General features: G+C 32.1%; 3 protein-coding genes across 9 annotated transcripts in view; 1 reads left to right on the top strand and 2 right to left on the bottom strand.

Annotated features, from left to right (window-relative positions):
* The window catches only part of LOC134697021 (cGMP-dependent 3',5'-cyclic phosphodiesterase-like), a 123,507-nt gene that overhangs the window by 18,493 nt on the left and 80,293 nt on the right, over nt 1-24,721 (top strand). The window lies entirely within an intron of this gene.
* On the bottom strand, nt 3,376-5,587 carry LOC134696829 (uncharacterized). The gene is made up of 4 exons (XM_063558781.1): nt 5,583-5,587; nt 5,241-5,535; nt 4,396-4,551; nt 3,376-3,835 (listed from the first exon to the last, which is right to left on the bottom strand). The coding sequence occupies exons 1-4, from the start codon at nt 5,585-5,587 to the stop codon at nt 3,818-3,820; spliced, it is 474 nt and encodes a 157-aa protein (XP_063414851.1). The 3' UTR covers nt 3,376-3,817.
* LOC134696180 (uncharacterized) lies at nt 5,533-7,409 on the bottom strand. The gene is made up of 2 exons (XM_063557838.1): nt 6,702-7,409; nt 5,533-5,840 (listed from the first exon to the last, which is right to left on the bottom strand). The coding sequence occupies exons 1-2, from the start codon at nt 6,964-6,966 to the stop codon at nt 5,728-5,730; spliced, it is 378 nt and encodes a 125-aa protein (XP_063413908.1). The 5' UTR covers nt 6,967-7,409; the 3' UTR covers nt 5,533-5,727.

The raw sequence follows: 24,721 nt of genomic DNA on the forward strand, positions 1-24,721 counted from the left end.
ATTTTGAAACTGAGTAGCAAACTTCCTTAGGTCAAATTAGAGGTCATATGAATTGCTCCAGGAACTTCTTTACCAAGATTTATCAAATAAAACTGAACAGAATTTTACACAAAATATTACCTGCAAACAACCATATCAAGTCTAAAAACCTGAGAGTGAGTTTTTTATCATTTTAAACAATTAATGATCTGTATGTTTCCTCTTAAATTCACATTATTTACATACCATAAATTTTCCATTTAAACAACACAAGATCAAGTTCCTATTGTCTCTTTTCATTGAAACACTATACTATTGGAAAAGGTTAAAGAAAGTCACTGTTTAATGCTTTGGTTACATTTAGTTTTTGAAACAAAAAGGAGAATGATTTTGTTGCAAGTAAAAGCAGATAGGTAGCTTTATTTGAAATTTGATAGAAGACAGTTATTTCCTAATTACAGCTGAGACATTAAATTGTTGTTTTGTTCTAATAAAGCAGTTTCAGCCAGTTTTTTTTCTGCCATTTCTTAAAATCACACAAATACGGCAAAATTTGCATCATAAATAAAAAAAAATGACGACAAATTATAAGTGATTATTGCATGACGTCAGAAGGTTAGTCAGATCTAGATCTAGAGTCATTCAGAGCAATTTCAGCTAAATACCAAAAATATTGTTGTTCTATTCAATTCATTCAGTTTTAACCTTATAGTATGATGCAGACAAACTAAATTACCCAATACTTGTTAATATGTGTTAATAGACCAATTTACACTTGTATGCACATTTTTTCTGTCATTACTGAAAGTCACACAAGTACCACAAAATTGAATCACAAAGAAAAATATTTGACATCAAATTATAAATGATTATTGCATGACCTCTGAAGGTTATATGAAGATAATTCTTGGGTCATTCAGAGAAAATTAAGTTTTATACTGAAGAGTGTTAAATATATCTTTAAAGCATATAGTAAAAGCAAGAAATGTCAAACATATTTGATAAAAGCAGAAGGTTTTGAAAAAATATTTGTGAAAGAGACTATCTTTTGAGACTTTCAATACCAGTGTACTCTACTTAATGTGCATTCTAAATAGTTATTTTATCATGTTAATATAAATTTAAAAGGAAACTGCTATTTTTTAATTTTATCATTGTTCAAGCATTTGAAAACTGAACCTTTAAATAGATAAAAAAAACTCATCAAATTATTTCTAAATTGCCAAGAGTATATAACACGTTAAAAATAAAAAAGGGAAAATAAATAATTCCCATTTTGGCCCGGTTTTGATATTAACTTTTTACATGAAGAATATGTACATAAATTTGTACAATAAGGACATTAAATACAAAAATAATCATAAATTCGTTAGATTCTTCTCGTTTTATTTGGAAGAGAGTTTTGATACTCAAAGATAGTTACTTCAATTTGTATAAAACAGATTTTTTTCCACCTTAAATCGTATGTTTACTTCTATAACAGTCTAATCTAAAGAGTATTGACACTCTTTGTTGTATGGTGTTCTTTTATTTCTTGACTTCAAGAGCACGGCCTAGTACTATAAGTACCATGTATAATACCACAAAGTACTACTACTCTAGTTATAGCTCTTTTTACTAAAGAGTATCAATACTGCTCACATTTTTCAAAAATAGCAATACTCGAAAAAGCGTTACCTACCTCCAACGTTAGAAAACTCCTGTGATTATTTTTCTAGAACCATTTTTTAGCATCTAGACTAGAGTTGGTTTTTTTTGACAGAGTATCGATACTCTTTGTAACTGTTTTCTAATTTAAGAGATTCGAAATTCTTCAAAACAGGTTTCTACAATGAGCATAATTAGAGTATTGATACTTTTGGAAATAGATTTCTAACTTGAGAGAATCAATATGCTTTTAAAAGATTTTCTACCTTGAGAGTATCGATACTCTTTAAAACAGTTATCCACCTCGAGAGTATCGATACTCTTTGAAATAGGTTTTATACCATGAATATATTGAGAGTATCGTTTTATACCATGAATATATTGAGAGTATCGATACTCTTTGAAATAGGTTTTATACCATAAGTATATTGAGAGTATCGATACTCTTTGAAAAATGGTATTTACCTCGAGAGTATCGATACTCTTTTAAACAGCTTTCTACTTTGGATATCCATACACTTTTAAAAGGTTTCTACCATGAGCATATTCAGAGTATCGATACTCTTTTAACACATAGTATGATTAGAGTATCGATACTCTTTTAACACGTGTTCCTACTTTGAGTATGATGAGAGTATCGATACTCTTTTTAAACATGTTTCTACCTTGGGTATTATGAGAGTATCGATATTATTTTATCTATTTTACGTTTTAAAAAAAAACATGGAAAGATTTTGAAAAAAATAAGGACTAATATAAGACTATCCGAGATATTTATTGCTGCCTTCGGTCCATAGATACGAATGGAGTACACTAAAAAGTCGCAAAAGCTGAACTTTGAACATTAAATCTTTTAAAGCATGACAACGTATAGCATCATGATGGATTGAGTAAAGTTCCCGAGAAAAAATGTAACGGCGTAAGACGGACAGCAACACATTCAAATGTATTGCTTCTTTCTATGTGGTAAAAACAAGAATATAAATGACATAATTTTTATATACTAAGTAACATGAACCCCATCAAAAACAGGAGGTATCTCAGGTGCTCCGGAAGGATAAGCAGATTTATTAAGAGATATTATGTGGCACCTGTCGTGTTGCTCCGGTTAAAAGGGTCTCAATGACTATCAAAACAATAGAATATATATTATTATGTAAACATTGACTGGAGAGAGTTCTATTTCGATTCTTTGAACATCCTTCAAAAAGAGTCGAGCATTGATGCGTGTAAAAGTACTACCTTATTAATTGAGAATAATACAACTTTAGACAAGATCGCTATTTTAGTGTCTTGGATTTTCAACTTTTTTAATAGAGTCCCCGTTTAGTGATCATCATCTCCAATAAGGAATAATTTAATTTTGGGTGTAAAGCGTCATCTGATTGGCTGACGTTATTTTGTTATGAACTCATAAACATAATTTAGTCATGTGCCCGTGACGTCATCAACGTTTTTTTTCATGGTTTTCTACGGTTTAAAATGGAAATTATAAGAAATAACGCGCGTTATTCAGTATGCACCACATTTTTTATGTCTCAAATATATTATAACTAGATCAACTATGCCACACGCTCCAATATTTAACCTTTATTCTGTATGATTCCACTTTTTATGCATGCTAAATATTAGGAAAAAAACAAATAAATTCATTGTTGTATATAAGTACATATTTTATTGCTTGATCATTATGAACGCTATTTTGAAATAAAGATTAAATATTATATCTTGTATTTTGTGCATGTGTAAACATTACAATGTATAAACTTTTAATCATGTTTGCTTTGATATTAATAAGTTAATCTGATAGAATTAGTGTGTATAATTTAACGGAGACCTATCAAATAACATGATAAAAACAAAAACAAACCTAACGAAGAGAAGAGAAATAAAATATTATACATCATTATACAATATTGTATCTGTTTGACAACTGCACGTTAGAAATAATTGCCGATAGTAATCTTCGATCTCTGCCGTCAATCCAAGTACGATTGATGCCAGATTTTGATTTTCTACTTTTAAGATGTGTTTTCAACAATATTTTCTGCAATGTTTTATGAATAATCAAAGTTTCACAACACATATGTTCGAAGATGGATAATAAAGTTCCTCAAGACTGATTTCCATATCTGGATTAAAAGGTCCACCAATACTGATTCCTTTAGATCGTGTGTACGTGCCCTCACCCTCAATTATTGACAATAATCTGAAAAAATAAATGTTATTTTTTGGACAAAATGTTATCAAAATATTTGCAGATGTTGCGTCCTGCAATGACTTGCATTGTATAATACTGTCTGAGAAACTGAAAACTGCTTCACAGTAAAACTGTCTTAAATTGAATCTTTATCTGTATATATCAATTTGAATAAAAAAATAATAGAACGGTGCATAATTACAATGCCTTTAGGAACATGAAATTTAAACCCGATCATATACCCGATATACATGCAACTTTTTTACCATCACAACCACTCTTTCAGAGGTCTGTTGAAAGGTAAACTTTCTGGTCTATCTACTATAGTTTTCTAGAGTTGCTTTAAATTTTCCGAACTATACATGTCGTGCTTACTCATATAGCATATACCTATTGTATATTTTTTAAAGATTTTCTCGCCCTCAGTATGCACGTTATAATTGCCACTGGACATTAAGAATGCCTCACTATACATACAGATTTACGTGTTATTCTGATGGAAACTGTGTCAATTACAATCCACAAATAAACTTAGTGTATGTCAACATCTGTTACAAATTAATATTTACCTTTGAAGCCTCCCACAATAACTGTATCAAGATGTTCAACGTCAGATTGGAATCATGTTTATACTGATAAATAACAGTGAAAACAAATTTTTGATGTGTGCCATGGTTAATGGCACCAGTTACGTGTGTTTTCATTGGAATGGTTGAAGCAAGGTCCTGCAAAATAAAAACATGTTTACATGCTTTTCTATCTGACCTAAGACAATTCAAATTCAGCTCAAATATAAAAATACAATACATGATTGTTTTCCTTCAATCATTTTTTTACCATGACGAGTTTAAAAAAAATATCTTTGTTGAAAAATCATCATAAAATAACATACAATTTTGTCTTATTTTGATATCCTGTCCTTTAATGTCGTGATTTTATAATATATACTACAATAACTATGAGTATATAAGGCAGCAACCATTTGATTTTCTGGGGGGGCTATGGTTTTTTTTTGGAAAAAAAAGTTTGTTTCGAGTTTTTGGAGAAAAAAATAATTTGTTTTATAGACATATATTGCTAGAAATGTTTGTACTTTCGTCTTTTGGAAAAATTGTACGGAGACAAGCTACACAATTAAAGACTTATTCTCGGAAGACCTTTTGCATATAAAAGCTTATTGCATCGTAAAAAAGAACACATGATTAAAATTATAAGAATTTTGTCAAAAACATGGACAGTTGAGAATAAAGATATATACAACATGTATAAGTACATGATTATTCATAAATTTTGTTCGTGTCATTTATTTCTCAAAAACATACGTGTACTTATAATGACTGCATGGGCTGCTTTTTAGAATAGAATTATGAAAATGAATTAATCTCAATCAAAATGTATCATAAACAAAACTTACTGATCTGATTTTAACATGACTATAAAACTTCCTCCAAATGGCGTAAAAAGATGTTGTAGACATAAAATTATTGAAATCCATTATCTGTTCGTTTCTATATGCTATATAGATTTCTTTCTTCCACATTCCAAAAGGCAACCAGACTTCTTGTTGATGAGGTGGCCTTTCTCCACGTTGAGCAATGTATTCTCCTAACCAATGGATAGCTGCTTGCTTTTGTTCACTGAAAGACTGGCCCGCTTTCGAGTTTCTTGTTAGGCTACTATTCTGCCATTTTGTCCTGTATCTGTAAAAGCTACTCTATGTTATACCATGTCCTTGTAACCATGCTTGTTGACAAACCACATTTATACGAAAAGTAAACCTTTGATTACATGTACTTTCAGATGATGGTTGAAAGTCTTCAAATTTTCCAGAAAAACACTGTTCCCTTTCTTCCGTGTCTAGAGTTCAATATAATGTTCTCAATTTCTTTATAACTTTTCTTTCATAGAATTTTTTTAGAAGTACATTTTCTTTCGCATCCACACTCTTTCGTAGCTTTCTTTAATGCCAAAGAACCTACTTTTTTCATTATCATAGTCGTTGTGTTGGTTTTATCTGAAATGGTAAAATGAACCTTTGTTTATAATTTTGTTTTTAAAGAACTCATACTAGAAACCATTATTATTTTGAAAATTGATTTGACTTTTGTATAACATTAGTTGCGAATGAAATACTTTTAGTGATCTATAACCGGCAATAATAAATTGAAATATTACACATGTTTGTTCTTTTTTTATATGATGCTTACATGTGTTTGAAGAATATACAGCCGTTAAATATAAAAAGGAAGAGGTGGTATGATTGTCAATGAGACAACTCTCCACAAGAGACCAAATGACACAGAAATTAACAACTGTAGGACTATACCGTTCGACCTTCAACTGTGAGCAAAGCCCATGTTATTCGTTAACAAAAACATTTAAGGGATTGACAGCAAGGGGAAAATGTAGAAATGGTTCATAAAAAAATTGTACTCCATAAACAATTTAAAGATAAAAAGAATTGTTTTTATTAACTAAAACATTCAAAATAAACTATTTTTTCTTTTACATTAATATATATATTGAGTTACTTAATTATTGTCTTCATTTGTTTTTGTTGTTGTTATGCTGTAAAGTTTATATGACAGTAAAACTTTCAATTTGAATTTGAATTTGAAAATTAATTTTAGATTTATGTCAATTATTTATAAAATACAAGAAGTAATAACGACGTATCAAATAGTTTGTTATTGAAACTGATAGATATACCGGATTGATTCTTTTATAACTTGAATCTAGTTAATCAGTTGTTAAACCAGAAAAAAAAGTTACTTCTCGTACTATTTAACGATTGAACAAGATAATAAAACAAACTGTATTTGTAATATAATCGTATAACACCAAGAAATTGGTTTTAATCAATAATGCAACGAACCTCTACGTCCCTTTGAAACTGGTTTACTATTCTTGAAATTAGGATGTTCATATTCCAAATAATCAAAAGGTTCCGACTGTGTGGAAGATCCACTTGTTGGCAGTGTTGAGCTAATGATGGACAAAGTATCTGTACTATTATAATCCGAATTCCGTTCAAAAAGATCTTCTTCGCACAAAACAGGTGCTCTTACGGGTGGCGGTGGTTCATCATCAATAAAATCATAAACTGCTGGAAACCTTGTGGATGTGCCTTCTCTCCACATTATCTTGTATAAGTGATAATTCTTCAGTACTGTTTTCGCAAATACTTGATGTTTCTAAGTCACTCTCCTGAAAATTTCTTCTATGAAATGAACCCACACTGTTTGCCATAGTTTGTTCACTAGATTGCACAAAGACCGATCTTTCTTCAATCGAACACTCGTGTTCAGTAACATCCAAGGTTTCACTATTTTTAGAATTATACGACACTTCAAAACTTGAAGTTTCTGTTATGCTTGAATCGTTTACAGTATTTTCCATGGTAATCTTAATTTTTTAATTTTAGTTTGAGTAATAAAGAACCACCATTTTGAAAGTATACCTCATTGAGGAAACACAGTACCTTAGTCACATGACCCTTGTATCATCCATGCTCGTGTTACATTAGAAGTCACATTTTACTTCACAAAACTGCTTCATAAACTTGTCATAAGACATTCATCAATTTTACGTATAAAGAAAAGATTATGATAAGCAGCAGATTGCCTTTTATCTGATAAAATCACCAACAAACACAGTTGTTTGCACAAGAAGATTATTCAATGGAACATAATACTATTTGCATTCAAAACACTTAATTATATGCATGTATTAACGTCTATGTATTATTCACATGATCTCAAATATTATGCAGAACCAAAAATTCTTGATTCTCGGGGGGGGGGGGGGGGGGGGGGGGGGGGGGGGGGGGAGGGGGTCCACTTACTTTGTGATGAGTGGCATGGGTGAGCCACTGGAATAAGTCACTATTTCATGCTCTGTGATACACATGCACATTTTGAATTAAAAAAAATCGTGTCTGAAAATCATTTGACGAACTGATTTGGAACCAAACTTCAAGGGCAAGGAAACAATAAATTCAGAATCTTCTTTTAGAAACATAAATACAATTAAGATTACAAATTTATTAACTCTATTGCTTCCGACATTTATATTGAAAACACCATTTCTAGATCTCGAGATTGTTTTAATTTTTAGTATAGATACGTATTATCCATGCGGTCGTTTTGTGGAACGAGAGCTTTAAATTTAATAGTATCTAGTACCGAGATGTTATATAAATATTTCAATGAAGGATCACAAATACCATGAAATACAGCCTTTTAAAAAATCAACTTGATGAACGTTGCAAAGTCACCACCAAATGTTAATGCTGGTTCAAACAAATTACTTAATAATCCTATTATACTTATTGATAGACACATAATGTACAAATAAGATTTACAGGGTACCGTAGTGTGATAAAGAAATGAAATAGCATAACACGAACTTTAACTAAACACGTAAAAAATAATTAGATGTGTGATTTCAAAATAACGAAAGAAATGTCAACGTAAAACTGGGATGTGTTCATTTCTAATACCAAACAATTCTATATTTATTTTTTTTTATGTTTGATTATCCCAATTTTTTAAATGTTTTGAAATTTGGAAATTTTTTCCAACTTGAAATCATTATAATGTTCAAATTCTAAAATTCTTTTAAAATTAAATAGTTCAGTTATTTGTTTTAGCTTTGATCATTTCGCTTTTTGAGAGCTTGATTTTTTGGGGTAGTTTTTGATAAAAAAAATTCATAAAAAGACTAAAAAGATGTATTTTAATCATGATATAAGTAGCTCTTGCTTGATTTATTGCAGGCTATGAATATAAGATAATTTCAACTGAATTTTATTTATTTTTTTACATGTAGGTGTTGTGCTGTTACACCACTATTCATTATTAAGGCGAGGGTTCATTACCTGCCAACAAGTAAAATTCCGCAACATTCTGTATGTGCCTGTTCAAAGTCAATGATAGCTGCCATACTAAAAGTTTTTTTTAACTTTACTAATTATACATTCTCACTTTATGTATTTTACAGTCACGTTGTTTATTTCTGTATATCATACTTGTATTTCATTCATTGTATCGTACATGAATCAAGGTTGAAAGGTTTTGCCTTTGTCATTTCGAGGTCTTTTGAAGCGGACTATGTGGTATAGGTTTTAGATCATTGTTGAAGGATATACGGTAACCTATATTTTTACCTTTGGTGTCATTAGTTCAGGTTGGCAATAGTAGCACATCTTCGTATTTTCATATTTAAATTCATAAAGATCCAAATTGTCTTCATTAGAATATCACGAAGATTATACTAGACATATGATTGAGGTGTCCATTACATAAAATACGCATTTAAAAAAACAGAGGGTTCGTTTCCGATTAACTCCCTTTTAAACATATATTTGACACAAAAGACGTGTCATTTTGGTTTAGGAGAAGTGGATATATATGCCAATGTGATAAAGAGATGTATTGGGAAACAAGTTATTACATTTGGTTAATGAGATCAGATAATTTTGGTATGTGATAACGAGCCATCCTGTCTCCCGGAATGACAAGTGTAAAACAATTCAAATAATAATGTCCCCCCCCCTAATATCAACGGCCTAAAAATGAAAGTAAAACAAATAATTTATGTAACGCATCAACAAGAGAACATCACTGAATTGCAGGCTTCTGACTTGGAACAGGCAATTACATGCCGAATATGGCGGGGTTAAACATGTTCTATTGCCGATTATTAATCTGAAATACAGAAATAAAACCGCCAAAATAGCAAAACTCTATATAATATTAATCGCTATTTTGCCGAATTTAGACAAAGAGTTCTTAAAACTTATAAATCAATTCTAGCTGTAGAATTTATAAATCAATTTTTTAAATGTTTTGAAATTTGGAAATTTTTTCCAACTTGAAATCATTATAATGTTCAAATTCTAAAATTCTTTTAAAATTAAATAGTTCAGTTATTTGTTTTAGCTTTGATCATTTCGCTTTTTGAGAGCTTGATTTTTTGGGGTAGTTTTTGATAAAAAAAATTCATAAAAAGACTAAAAAGATGTATTTTAATCATGATATAAGTAGCTCTTGCTTGATTTATTGCAGGCTATGAATATAAGATAATTTCAACTGAATTTTATTTATTTTTTTACATGTAGGTGTTGTGCTGTTACACCACTATTCATTATTAAGGCGAGGGTTCATTACCTGCCAACAAGTAAAATTCCGCAACATTCTGTATGTGCCTGTTCAAAGTCAATGATAGCTGCCATACTAAAAGTTTTTTTTAACTTTACTAATTATACATTCTCACTTTATGTATTTTACAGTCACGTTGTTTATTTCTGTATATCATACTTGTATTTCATTCATTGTATCGTACATGAATCAAGGTTGAAAGGTTTTGCCTTTGTCATTTCGAGGCCTTTTGAAGCGGACTATGTGGTATAGGTTTTAGATCATTGTTGAAGGATATACGGTAACCTATATTTTTACCTTTGGTGTCATTAGTTCAGGTTGGCAATAGTAGCACATCTTCGTATTTTCATATTTAAATTCATAACGATCCAAATTGTCTTCATTAGAATATCACGAAGATTATACTAGACATATGATTGAGGTGTCCATTACATAAAATACGCATTTAAAAAAACAGAGGGTTCGTTTCCGATTAACTCCCTTTTAAACATATATTTGACACAAAAGACGTGTCATTTTGGTTTAGGAGAAGTGGATATATATGCCAATGTGATAAAGAGATGTATTGGGAAACAAGTTATTACATTTGGTTAATGAGATCAGATAATTTTGGTATGTGATAACGAGCCATCCTGTCTCCCGGAATGACAAGTGTAAAACAATTCAAATAATAATGTCCCCCCCCCTAATATCAACGGCCTAAAAATGAAAGTAAAACAAATAATTTATGTAACGCATCAACAAGAGAACATCACTGAATTGCAGGCTTCTGACTTGGAACAGGCAATTACATGCCGAATATGGCGGGGTTAAACATGTTCTATTGCCGATTATTAATCTGAAATACAGAAATAAAACCGCCAAAATAGCAAAACTCTATATAATATTAATCGCTATTTTGCCGAATTTAGACAAAGAGTTCTTAAAACTTATAAATCAATTCTAGCTGTAGAATTTATAAATCAATTTTAGCCGTAGAATTTATAAATCAATTTTAGCCGTAGAATTTGAAATCAATTCTAACCATAGAACTGTTCTAGAAGTATTTGGTCAGTTCTAGCTAGAACTGTCTAAAACTGTTCTATGGTAAAACTGTCCAAATCAGTTCTAGGTAGAACTGACCAAATCAGTTCTAGGTTAGAACTGTGTTAGCTAGAACTGACTAAAAGATGTCAGGCTGACAGTTCTACGTACTGTCCTAGAACAGTTTTCCTGACAGATTCTGACAGATTTAATAAGGGGTTAGAAGTTATCTCCACTGTATATTATGTAGAGAACGGTTGACATAAGTTGTACATATTAAATCAAATTGAAAATTTCAAAATTTGTCAAACGTCTTAAGCATGATCCTGTGAATTGAAACATTTATTAAGACAGCAATCAAATATGTTGTATAGGATGTGTCCAAGCTCAGCCGTTTTCATCCTAATTTGTACCGATTATCCCGTTCTCTATCCGATTTCAATCCTATAGTATGTGTATCGTTTCAATGGTCAACAATTACAAAATCTGTCTCGACAACGTCTCGATTCTGTCGAATACGACCCGATGTGTCTGATATTAAACAGGAGCTATAATCGGCCCTTCATGAACGACACATGATAACCACACCACAATAGGACCACGATCCTGCTACAACCTCAGAAATTATGAAAATTTGGAAGCCGTAGAACGATTGCGGTGGTTTTGCATATGGTGAGATCGTATTGAGGACGTACCAATTAATTCTTCATGTTTGTGGAATCAACGACAAACTTTGAACATGCTCAAAACATTCGAAGTTCAGTTATGACCAACATTAGTTGTAGCATATGTCGTCGCTGGCCTTCCAAAATGTCGTATATGATTTTTTAGGATAAAAATACTTTGTGACACCAATGGTCAGGGCGGGAGGAAATCTTTGGTATTACAAAAAAGCATGAAGTTAGACCAATCAAAACATTTTAAATAAGACATATTACAAAATTACCAATGTCAGTTGTTTGTAAAGTTTGCTTCCAAAATGTTGTATGAAAACTTGTAAATCGTTGTATAATGGCTTTGAGAATGAAATAATTGTACATTTTTTTATTTCTGTGAACATAATCTAAGTTCTCTGATAGTCCAAAAATGTCAAAGTTTTTTTTTTTATTTCACTGCTCATGAAAAAAAATGTTTAAGTTCAAATACAACAGTGGAATCATGCTATTTGTCAAAAATTTTTAAAGCCTGTTTGTGAGATATTTTTTTCTTGAAAAAATCAATTTACAACATTTTGGAACCCAGCGACGATATGTAGGACTCTAAACCGCGATGGTGACGCTGAAGTGCGATGGTTTGAATCTGGAGTTCGTTTATGATTACGCTGAAGTGCGATTGTGGCATTGTGACGGCTATAGTGTTGATAGCTACGCGGAAGTGCGATGGTAATAACGCTGCAGTGCGAAGGTCTTCTCAAACTACGTTTTCAAAGCTTTTCATGTCGATGTATATGTCACTTTGTATGTAAGAAGCAATTTATTGGTTTTAAGTCTGTAATTTTTTTAAATTAAAAACGAGAAACGAGAAACTGCAAAGATTGGTGAATAGGGGAAAGTTAACCTTCCGTAGTGAACTTGTTTTTTTTCGAAATCTACAAACACTTCATTTTTACGCGTACGATGGGGCGTGACATTTTCGCAATCTGTATATTAAATGATATTTTCGTAATCCAGGAACTTATGTGAGACCCTAGTAAAAATAAAATTTAATGCAGAATTATGTTCACATGCATGCAGAAATGAAACGGACAATCTCTAATCTCGCAGAAAGGACGAAGTAAAGACGTATTAAGATTGGCATTGGCACAGAAGAATCGCATTAGAAACTTTGTGCAATCGGGGGAAAATATTTCTCTACGACCTAATGCCCTAGTCAAACTATAGACCACGATCGCACAATTCGCTCTTCGCGATCTAAGATAAATTCAAATCAAAGCGAGGTCGCTGTATGGATGGTATGAACGGGAAGAAAATGTTGATTTACGTTATTTTCACTGCTAATACGTCCTCATTACGTTTCTACAACGATCCTATTAATTACGATTAAACTACGTTTTCACCACGCTTATTCTACGACCTCACTACTATTATCACGTTCTTACTACACTTATCACGTTCTCAATACTGCCACACCACGATTTATCCGATTGCAAAACGATCTCATCCCGCTTTTTCTGCGATAATAGCTAGCACACTTTTACCATGATCATTCTTCGATTTGATCACGTTCATCTCGCGATCTATCTACGCTCTTAGCAATACCATGCAGGTACATAATGTAATGTCAACATCATATTTCATATAAATACTGGTCCATTCCTTGTAATTGTCATAATTAATACGTAGAGTTCTCGAAAACAACACAGGCATACATGCCATTAAAATCTATCACAAGTTGTTGACGTAGTGGTAGGGTAAGAGGTACAAAATGTATAGCGAAGTAACCTCTCACAGGAGTCCTGATCCAGTAAAGATGTCGGATCAACCAATCCAACCTTGGTTTAACATAGATGTGTCATGCATGCATGCATAGTTGAGGTGTTGGAAATATGGACACTAGTTCTAAATTGCATATATTGTCAAACACATATGATTTGTCTTTCTATGATGGGATGTTATACTACTGTTTCAGAAAAGGGAGAAGATTTGGTACCATTAAAACGTTTAATCCCGCTGCTGTTGTTTGCACTTTATCCTATAGATTACACAATTGGGTTTCCCATTTGAATTGTTTTACAATAGTAGTGTTTGATATCCTTTATAGCCTACTGTTCGATGTGGGCCTAGGCACCGTGAAGACCGTACCTTGACTTATAATTATTTACTTTTATAAATTGTGACTTGAATGGAGAGTTGTCTCATTGGCACTCATGCCACATCTTCCTATATCTGAACACAACATGGAAAGCTTTTATATGTTTATTTGACAATGACAATGAACATGTCTAGAGCTCGAAATGGTCATGGTATGGTCGTAGTCAGGTCGTAAGACCAGCGTAAAGAAGACGAAATGAACGTGCTAGAATCGTGCTATGGTCTTGAACAGCATAGTATGAACTTGGTATTGTCGTAGTAGAAGCAGTGCTGGGTTACATGGATAACGTGATGGTCGTAGTAACGTCGCTGTGAGACCAGAATGCAATCTCTCTGACTAGTCTCTCCGACTAGAATCGAACTTTCACTACCGTCTCTCGCTACGATGGTACAGCAACTTTGTGATACTACCATGACCCCACTACGCTCTCGGCACGTTCTACTGTACGATCGGAGTTTCGCCACTATACCACACCATGATGTTTTTAACATGTTAAAAGGTCACGCTCACCATGATCATGAAGACCATACCATGACCGTACTACGAAGAGGAAGTAGGCTGCTACTATACCGGCGCTTGCCGTCCCAAGTACGACCTCACTACGATTTTACTGTCTTTATTCTGATTTCGTTCAAGAAGAATCTCATATATATGATAATTTATACAGATACATGATGCTTGAAGTATGATTTATATGATCTAATGAGACATAGAATAAGAATAAGAATAGTTGAATTTGTCAATTATGACTCCCATGATTAGCAGAATAAATAAATTGCAAATGATATTATGATGATAGGCGATAATATCTATTTTGGTCTATGAAAGGCTTTATAATTTCTCGCTACATTGAAGACCTGTCGGTGACCTTCTGTTGTTGTTTTTTCTATGGTCGGATTGTTGTCTCTTTGACACATTTCCCATTGCCATTCTCAATTTTATTTACATTATATATGGACAAAGTACAGGAATTCCGACTGCCGCTTGAAATGAAGGTATTTTGGATAGGATCAGACAATTCCATCTGTAGAAAGGTTAATGATTTCTTAGCGTTCATATAATGTTGCACTTTACTAACATGCGGCAATATATGTTATGTCCCAATTCAGAAAGAATGAGACTTCAAACATTCACATCCAAACAAATTCCCGTTATTGGCCATACATGTACAAGACCGTTTTTGAAACAGGTTTCTCCAAAATTAATGTGATGGAGTGTTTAATCAGATTTCAAACAATGCGCTTATAAAAACATCAGGAAAATTATTGTATAATAAATCTGTCAACAAATTTATATATATGGTAAATTGCAAGTTTTAATATTCAGTAATTATAGTTTATTAGAGAAAACTCAGCCGCAGAAGACTGCGTAACATAAATTATCATACATAAAACAGCGTTTTGTAAAATGTCTAGAACAAATAGCAATTATGTAAATAAAACATTTTACAAAAACTTAGAAAATGCCTTTAACATGCACATACATGTATATAACATTGAGGGTTCACCAATCCTTAAACGCATTAGTTATAGTTGTTTCTCCCTGTAAATGTGTCAGTATCGATATGATCTCTTTGATAGATAACGGAACCTTTGTAGATTTAGAAGGGATTGGCACTAGCATATTCAATTCATTTCAACCACATGTCCCGCGGCTTGGACTAATACTACGCATTAATTGATGTCATACACTTTACCGTTATCTACCCTGCCATTACTAATGACTGAAGCAAAACGTGTACAGAAAAATTAATGATGAATCTGTTACTAAGGACTGATACTTTGTTACCTGAAAAAAGGGGGGATTATTTTTTTGGGAATAGAAAGGGGGTATTTAAATGCTCGATACTTCATATGGGGGGATTCTATATTTCAAACATGCAAGAATATAACTAAATTGATGAGTACTGTAAATCAGTACATGTCATATGATTATTCAGCAGAAGTGTCTAACACTTGATTCAGATGTCTCATATATAAATCTAAACTGAAAACTACGTTCAAACCTATGATTACGTTGGATAAAAACCGCAACTTTTATACTTGTGCATGTAAAACAAATTTCGTTGTAGAAGGGTCTAAATACAGCACAAACAACATTTTCCAAAAGACCAAAAAAGTGAAAAAGTACATATTTAAACAAAATGCATTTGACTAACAGGTCTAACAACTGATGTTCTTTAACCCTGCTGACTGCCATTGGCGATAGCCAAATAAAAATTGATCACGAGATGTAACAAAAAGGATCTTAATATATTTATAACTAAACAGAAAACAATAAACGTAATTGTGGCCAACATATTTATATATATTGGCACTCACACCTCATCTTCCTATATCTATATATCGTGGTATTACCGAAGAAGGATATCTGTTATCCGAAATATCTAACATTTGTTCATTTTATTGTATTTCATGGTAATGGTGTACCCTTTTTGGATTGTCATATAAAAAATATGTTCCAGACCGTGAAAATGCTGAAAATATTACGTTACTTGAATTGTGTCACCTTGGGCGAGAGTACCAAAATAGGATTCAGATATACAATTAAACAAATACCTAATTTCAATTGTTCGTTTGTTCATTTAATCTATCTAATTGTAATAAATTATCAATTACAATTTGTAAAACTAAAAATAAAGAGTGTTCCAATTTAACCCATATGATCAAATAACATGTATGGTAAGATCGTACTGGACCGTATGCGTATACTCATACGGTCCGACCGTATGCGTATGGTCGGACCGTATGAGTATACGTATACGGTCCGGACCGTACGCGTACGGTCCAAATACTCATATGATCTGGAATATATATATTACCTGCAGCAACTACACTTTAGTACTTATCTACTTGTGTATGCCTCAATCCGCTCGGATAATTTGTTCAGATACAAATTCTAAGTTTCAACATTCTATATTACGGGAAAATATTCTTATATGTAATTTAATTTACTTCTTTTCAAAGAATAAAAAAAACAGTGTGCTGAAATAGAAAGAATGTGTGGTTAAAGTCAATGAGGTTAAAACAAACAGTGTCCGAAGTCGTTTGCATATGGTTCATAAGTTTTTCTAGTTTCTCGCGTTTTTTTTATAGATTAAATTTTTGTTTTCCTGCTTGAACGGGTTTACACTAGTTATTTTGGGGCCCATAATAGCTTCTGAATTGAAGACCGTACTGTGACCTATATTGGTTTACTTTTACAAATTGTGACTTGGATATTGACACTCTTACCACCTCTTCTTATATCAATTATCTTTATCTATATAAAGTTCAACTCCCCTTCTCTAAGCTTTATTTGCACTACTATAGTTCAAATAATAGTATAAGAATGTATTTTTTTTCTGTTGTGAATGATACAAATATTGAAAAGTATTGGGGGAAATTTATTATCAAATACTAGACTAAGTATATCTCCCTTTAGAGTGACTTTCAATAACCATTAATAGATATAACTTTCCCCAAACTTCTCAGAGAAGGCCGTATGGTGAACTATAGTGACGATATGTTAGTGAACAATAGCAGAGATGACACAGATGTGTCAACAGATATAGAAAACTGTGGTATGAAAGCTAATGAGACAACTCTCCATCCAAGTAACAATTTATAAAAGTAAACCATTATAGGCAAAGGTACGGCCTTCAACACGGAGCCATGGATCATACCGAACAGCAAGCTATAAATGGCCCAAAAAATTGCTAGTGTAAAACCATTTAAACGAGAAGCATGGTTGAGCTGTTACAGCAAATGGACAAGGATTACATACAGACAAGCAAAGCTTAAAGATATATAATATATTTTATAAATCTTTATAAAAATAAGAATCACGCTTTCGTTACGCTGTGACTGCGATAGTACAGCGACCTATGCGATCTTACTACAACATTAGAGCGCTCTCACTACGCCTCCATACTATAAAAAAGGAGATGTGGTATGATTGCCAATGAGACAACTATCCACAAAAGACCAAAATGACACAGACATTAACAACTATAGTTACCGTACGGCCTTCAACAATGAGCAAAACCCATACCGCATAGTCAGCTACAAAAGGCCTCGATAAGACAATTCAAAAGAAAAAAAATAAGGGTCTTATTTATGTAAAAAAATGAACGAAAAACAAATATGTAACACATAAACAAACCACTGAATCTACAGGCTCATGACTTGGGACAGGCACATACATAAATAATGTGGCGGGGTTAAGCAGGATCCCAACCCTCCCCTAACCTCCTCGGACAGTGGTATAACAGTACAACATAAGAACGAACTATAAAAATCAGTTGAAAAAAGCTTTATCATATGGACAAAAATACAGGTGGACTTGGCCGGGTCAAAAGAAACGATACATGACTTTGGAATAAATTTTATCAAAAAGTATTAAATAGAAAACAAAATTGAGATACACTACTAGTATTTTAAAAAGCTTTCATTTGCAATGCATGCACACTTGATAATGAAAATCAAAACTTGTTGGAAAGTATTTAAATTCCGTGTAAACGATCATAGGGTGTAAACTAGTTTTGCGCAAAGTTGAATGATAAATCGACACATAATTCGTGTATCGTTTTTGTTGTTGTTGACTAGTATACTACGACTTGCTTACGCCACGACCGCACCACAATTGAAAGTTGGCCACGCTCATCGCGATCTTGAAGACCTCACCACGTCGTGATACGACCTTACTGCGATCTACACGATCTACACGATCGTACTACGATGATCAAAATTTGCATTTATTTCATAAATCTTAGTGGGATTGTGGCCTCATAGGACTGCATTATTAGGGCCTATATCCCCTGAGACGACCTCTCCGCCGGGAATGTCATAGTATATATATATACCCTGCCTGAGATCTGAATAACATATAATGTACATATAAATGTACATGTATGTAAGATGGGCTTTATTTTTTTTAATCAAAACTCCTGTCTTTGCTTTTATTTTCAAATTTCATCCTAGCCCTCCTCAGCTTCCTTGTTCTAAAAATCTAACGGAAGCTTCAGAATGTCATAAATGTGAATCTAATACATATATGTATAGAAGTCTTGTGGTTTATCAAGAAAACGTTCAGTTGAACCAGAAGAAAGACAAATCAAATCAAATCAGATGTGATTGTGTCATAAATTCGTTGCTAACGACACTCGAATATGATAATAAAATTGAGAAAGGAAGTGGGGAATGTGTCAAAGGGACAACAACTCGATCCGACAACAGCTCTAACACAAGTAAATCTGTGACAAGGAACATAAGAAGTATAAATCCTTAATCTGAGCTTTGACAGATTTTGGTGACTTTATAAAGCAATCTTTACAAAAAATGAGGTCCATGTCCATCAAATATTACAGTATCATTTATAACTATATTTTGTACGTTTATATTTGTAGTTTTAGAAATGTTTGTATTTGTGTTTGCTTGACATACATTTTTGTATATGGGTTTAAATTATTACTAAATACTATTACTGGCAGTAAATAATATCACTCCTTAACGCAGCCATCTGTTACTGCTCATTTTTCTCTAAACGAACAAACTATACCATTCAACCTTTTACTAAAGCAACTTTTACTTTGGAGATTTGACCCCCGGTTAGATTTCAAAAAGTCTATTCACGTGTTTATTTCATCTCATATAATTATGTTCTCGAACTCTGCATTGCATATTGTGTGTTTAAACAGTCACGTAAATTGTATGGTGTGCCATGTTCATGAAAAGTTGTTTGATTCATAGATGTAATACATCGAGTGGTTTAAAACATAATCTGAGACAGGCGGACTGTTGCTTTTTTCATTTTAAATGTAAGTTTAGTGTGGCGTCTATTTCGATATTCTAGTATAGATTATTGTACGCATCTGAAGCTCGGCTTCGGGTCCGATATTGTTTTTCCTGTTTGAATGGTTTTACGTTAGTAATTTTTGGGGCCTTTTCTATCTTACTGTTGGGTTTGAGCCTAGGCTCCGTGTTGAAGGTCGTACGTATACCTTGACCTTTAATGGATTTCCTTTTTAAGTTGTTATTCGGATGCAGAGTTGTCTCATTGGCACTCATACCACATCTTCCTATATCTATATAGATCAATTGGGTATCAGCATGCACCTTTTTAACCTCTATTTAGATTTTGTTGGGGGAGGGTATCTTTATTGATACATTTTATAATATATTTAACAATGGACAAATGTCAACAACAACTGAACCAAAGAGAAGATAGCCAAAGGCCACCATACAATAAGTCTCCAACATAGCGAGAAAATCCCGTACCAGGAGTACAAATTTAAATCCTAAATAAAAAATAATATTTTGTTTTACTAAATTTCACTTTACTCAACTATGTCTGCACTTTTTTGAAATATTATAATAATTTGCAAGAAAAAATAGAGTAGGTGATCAACACGCAAGATGAAGATGCAGTCCCCAGAATAGGTAAACGTGATATTAATGCCAGCCGACTATGCACTATGGGGATATTTTTCGAAAGCTAATCCGATCCACTTGACATTACGATAGCAGCAGGAACAATTTACGTAATGTAGATTGTTTAATCAGATAACCAATGTCCTGCATCTGGGGTCAGTCAGTTGTATTAATCTTGATGCAAGAGAAGAGATTCAAAGATGATAAGAGTGAAGTACTATGAGATCTGAATGTTTTCGTCAGGTTGTACATAAGCTGTAGTTTTCACATTGACCGCAGTCCCATCGTTCGACAGGAAGAACGGTTTAACTCTCTTGACAAGAAATGGAATGCCAGACGAAGAAATCATTGGTTTAGAAAAATCGAACAATGTTAACTGTATCAAGGTAAGTTGATTATTTCATAAATGCAAAATATGTTTTCATGTGAAAATATTAATATACTTATTATTGCATAGTTATTGAAATTTCGAAATTACCGCAAATTTTATAAATTCTGTTTTAAAAAATGTATCTTTTAGCTTAGTTCAAATAACAAACTAAAGGAATATATCCCAGAATATACGCAAGCATTTATAAGGCAGTGTCTGCGCGTACCTGCAACCAATTTTCTAATAAGTTATCATATGATAGGGAATGAAATGTGAAAGATACACGAAAATTATCGATTATTTGCTGATTTTTGTCAATTCATTGAAGATAATGGCAAATACTATTAATAGTATTTGATTTGTATAAATATTGAATAAATATATGTTAAAAGTTTGTCAGTGGGCTATTTATTGGCTTTGGCAAAATGAGCAAAAAATAGCGAAATGCTAATTTTGCCGGTTTATTTCAGAAATTTTAATCAGACTATTTATTGAAACTATGTATGCACAAACGATACACTAGAACAAATGTATGTGGCTACATGTTAAAAACATTTTCGACTATTTTAGGCTGTTGAATGTTACTTTTTATTTTAGAACTAAAAGGATATTTTTCAAAGTTCTCTTTATTAAAAGTTTTAATTAGAATGTCGGATTTTATATGGGTTTGCGCGTTTGCATAATATGTATTGTATATTTTTTTTTAGCAGACTGAGATAGTCTCGATAGTTAATTATAAATTGTAAAGTCCTCGCCGAGGATCAGACTTTAAAATTGACAATTTAACTATGTCGATTGGATAAATCCGATCCGTTTTATCAGCATTCGACAGTATTTTCAAAGAAAGGATAATTAATAATAAAAAAAAGTATAAACAAATTTGCCAACTTCTAGACTTATAGCTAGACAAATCTCCAAATAGTATTACAGTTCTAGGAACCAATCATAATTGAGATATAATCACTAAACAATAATTGCTGCTTAACCTATCTTTTAACACTGGAATTGCATTAGGCACATGTTGTAGCCAGTCCAGTCTCAAATATTTTGTTTTTATCTTTATGCAGCTGCCTGATTATCATTCAATTAAAGAATATAGTTTCCATTGCACGCATTGAACTCGAACAATGAATGTTTTTTTTTAAGCGTGCTCAAATAATGAGAAACAATTTAACTTTAAAGATTTTTCTCTGAAAATACACTATTTCCTTTTCTCGTAAGACTTGAGTAAACTAATATGTATATTTAATTATCTTTTGTAGAAGAAATTAGGTAAAATCTTCAAAGAAAACAAAGAATTGAAAGAAGACATAAACAAACGGAAGTTGGCATCCGTGACAGGTATGAATTGCATTTTTTTGTACTCTTACGTGACATTTTATTTCCTTAATTATGAAGAAAGAAGATTTGGTGTACAAACATGTATATATCAAGTATAATTGAATATTCAATATGTCTATGCATGGTTGAGTAATTCTATCTCTGAAAAAGATATATGTTTCATATGTCATTGCATGCGGTGTATGTCTCTATATCTTTTATCAAATCATACATGTATGTTCAATATGCCTATAATTGTTTAATTATTAAAGTCATGTTATCTCTGAGGAAATTACATGTTCACTATAACTATGGTTTAAGTCGTTCATCTGTGAGGAAATTGTATGTTCAATATGTCTATGGTTTATTAAAGTCATACTTCATGTATCTCTGAGATTTTTTTCAAAAATTTTCTTCCTAGTTTGCAATTCATATTGGAAACAAGTACTATAAATCATTTCTTTTTAGATTTTTGTGCCAGTAATATATCTGTGGATCTTAATCCATCCCCAAGGAAAAAACTCTGTACAGAAAATAAAACAGACAAATATGATGGGAAAAGGAAAGGTCAGATGAATGAGGTATATTTGAAGGTTTTGTGTTGACTCGGTCTTGCTTAATTTACAAACGAATCACTATATACTGGATATCACTTAAAATAATCATCACCTACTATCATGTTTTCTAAGGATTGAATGCATATAAACACAACGTTTATTTCTGTTCTAATCATATGTTAACATGTTGTTATACTCTGTAAAGTAAAGATTACAATGAATTACTTTTTGTTTATTCTTTTACACTATATATTTGGTTGATAAATATCAGTTCTCTCATTATGCCGTTATGCTTTTTGATAATCTCACGCTAACTGTGCAGAATATTGGATACCCACAACTTTTTCTTATAATTAATACGTTTTATGTTGTGAAAAATACTTGGTTTATATATTTTATAGACATTTTGGGGTTTACTTTATGAAAGAAAAAAAACCAAGTAATACCTTTTACATAGAAGTCAGTTGCTTGGCAATTAACTATGTTGTTTTTGTGTTGTTTTATTAGGAAAACACGGAGTACAAGGAATGAGAAAAAGTTTAATGCTTTTGGAAACAGGACCAGAAGTGGTATGAAGCTGATATCATAGAGAAAAGGAGTAAAGGTAGGTGATGTCTTCAATACAATCAACTTTTAGCTCTAGACAGCAAACAATACATCACCAACAGTATCAATATACCTTTGATCGATATTTTAAGTTAAAGAAATTTAGAAATTAGAATACAAACGATTTTAGTTTAAGGTTGAAAATTAAATAAACACTTTTTGTCACCAGCATAGCCGTTGAAGTCCAATATCGTAGATTATAGAATGAAATTCTTCTTTCAATTTTCTTTGATTCAGTAACGTTATCAATTAAAAGAATCTAAATAACTTATATAATAATCATAATTCTAATGTATATTTTTTTACAGGATACTTTGTAAAACTTGTACTCGATGGAGTAGAGAGAGTTCTAAAGCAAAAGGACAGAAAAAGAAGAAGACTGGGAAAAGATGATACTTTTGCAGTCAAAATCCATATAAAATGTTAATTAAAAAATGTGTATATATTTATAAACTTATGTTATATTTTTGTATTCCCCTGTTCCAAAAGGAGGAGAACATGAGTTTCATTTATTTCAGAAACTTCTCTCAATTAATTTAAAAAATGTGATGTCAAGCCGCATTTCATCAATTTTTACACTGTCATGCACTTAAAAAATTCAATGCTCCTCTACTTTTGTTTCTTCTGGTTAATTCTTTTAATAATAATGTTTCTTTTTTTTGTTTTTTGTTGCATTCTTCCCAGAAATCACACATCAAGGTCTTCGAAATTTTTAATGGTGTTTTATGTGAGCCTTATATACATCCATCACTTATCAACTTCCTGATAACCAAATACGTAAAGCTGCCCTTTTTCATTTTTTTAGCTACCTCAAAGTTCAAGGTTAAGTTTAAGACTCGTAAGTGTGTTCCATTCTCATCTATGGATCGAAAAAAATAATTAGTAGCTGAACTTCATTAATGCTCAGATCTATATAAAGAAGATGTCGTATGATTGTCAATGAGACCAATATCGCTACCAAAGACCGATTGACACAGAAATGAACAATTATAGGTCACCTTATGGTGTTCAAGAATGTCAGAACTAGGTCACAAACAATTTCACGGAGTATTAATACTCTCAAGGTAGAAACCTTTTTAAATGAGTATCGATACTCTCAAGGTAGAAACCTTTTTAAATGAGTATCTATACTGTCAGATAGAAACCTGTTTAAATGAGTATCGATACTCTCAAAGTAGAAACCTGTTTAAATGAGTATCGATGCTCTGAAAGTAGAAACCTGTTTAAATGAGTATCGATACTCTCAAGATATTTTTTTTTTTAAAAGAGTATCGATTATCTTACGGTAGAAAACTGTTTTAAAGGGTATAAAAACAATAAAGGTAAAAAAAGCTGTTGATACTCTCAGGTTAGAAAACATTTTTTTAAGAGTGTCGATACTCTCAACATGTTGAACACACTCAATGTAACCTGTTTAAAAGAATATTGATTCTCTTGAGGTAGAAAACAGTTACAAAGAGTACCGATACTCCTTCAATTTTTTTTTATTATTTAAAGTGTAGATGTTAAAAAAAACTGCTTCTAAAATACTGCCTCTCCTGGACTATAAAACTTTATTACCGGAATATTCTAAAACTGGGGGTAGACAATGCTTAATTGAGTATCGCTACTCTTGAAAATATATTTGCCAAAAAATT

The sequence above is a fragment of the Mytilus trossulus genome, chromosome 14 (assembly GCF_036588685.1).
Source record: "Mytilus trossulus isolate FHL-02 chromosome 14, PNRI_Mtr1.1.1.hap1, whole genome shotgun sequence".
In the NCBI taxonomy this organism is placed as follows: Eukaryota; Metazoa; Mollusca; class Bivalvia; order Mytilida; family Mytilidae; genus Mytilus; species Mytilus trossulus.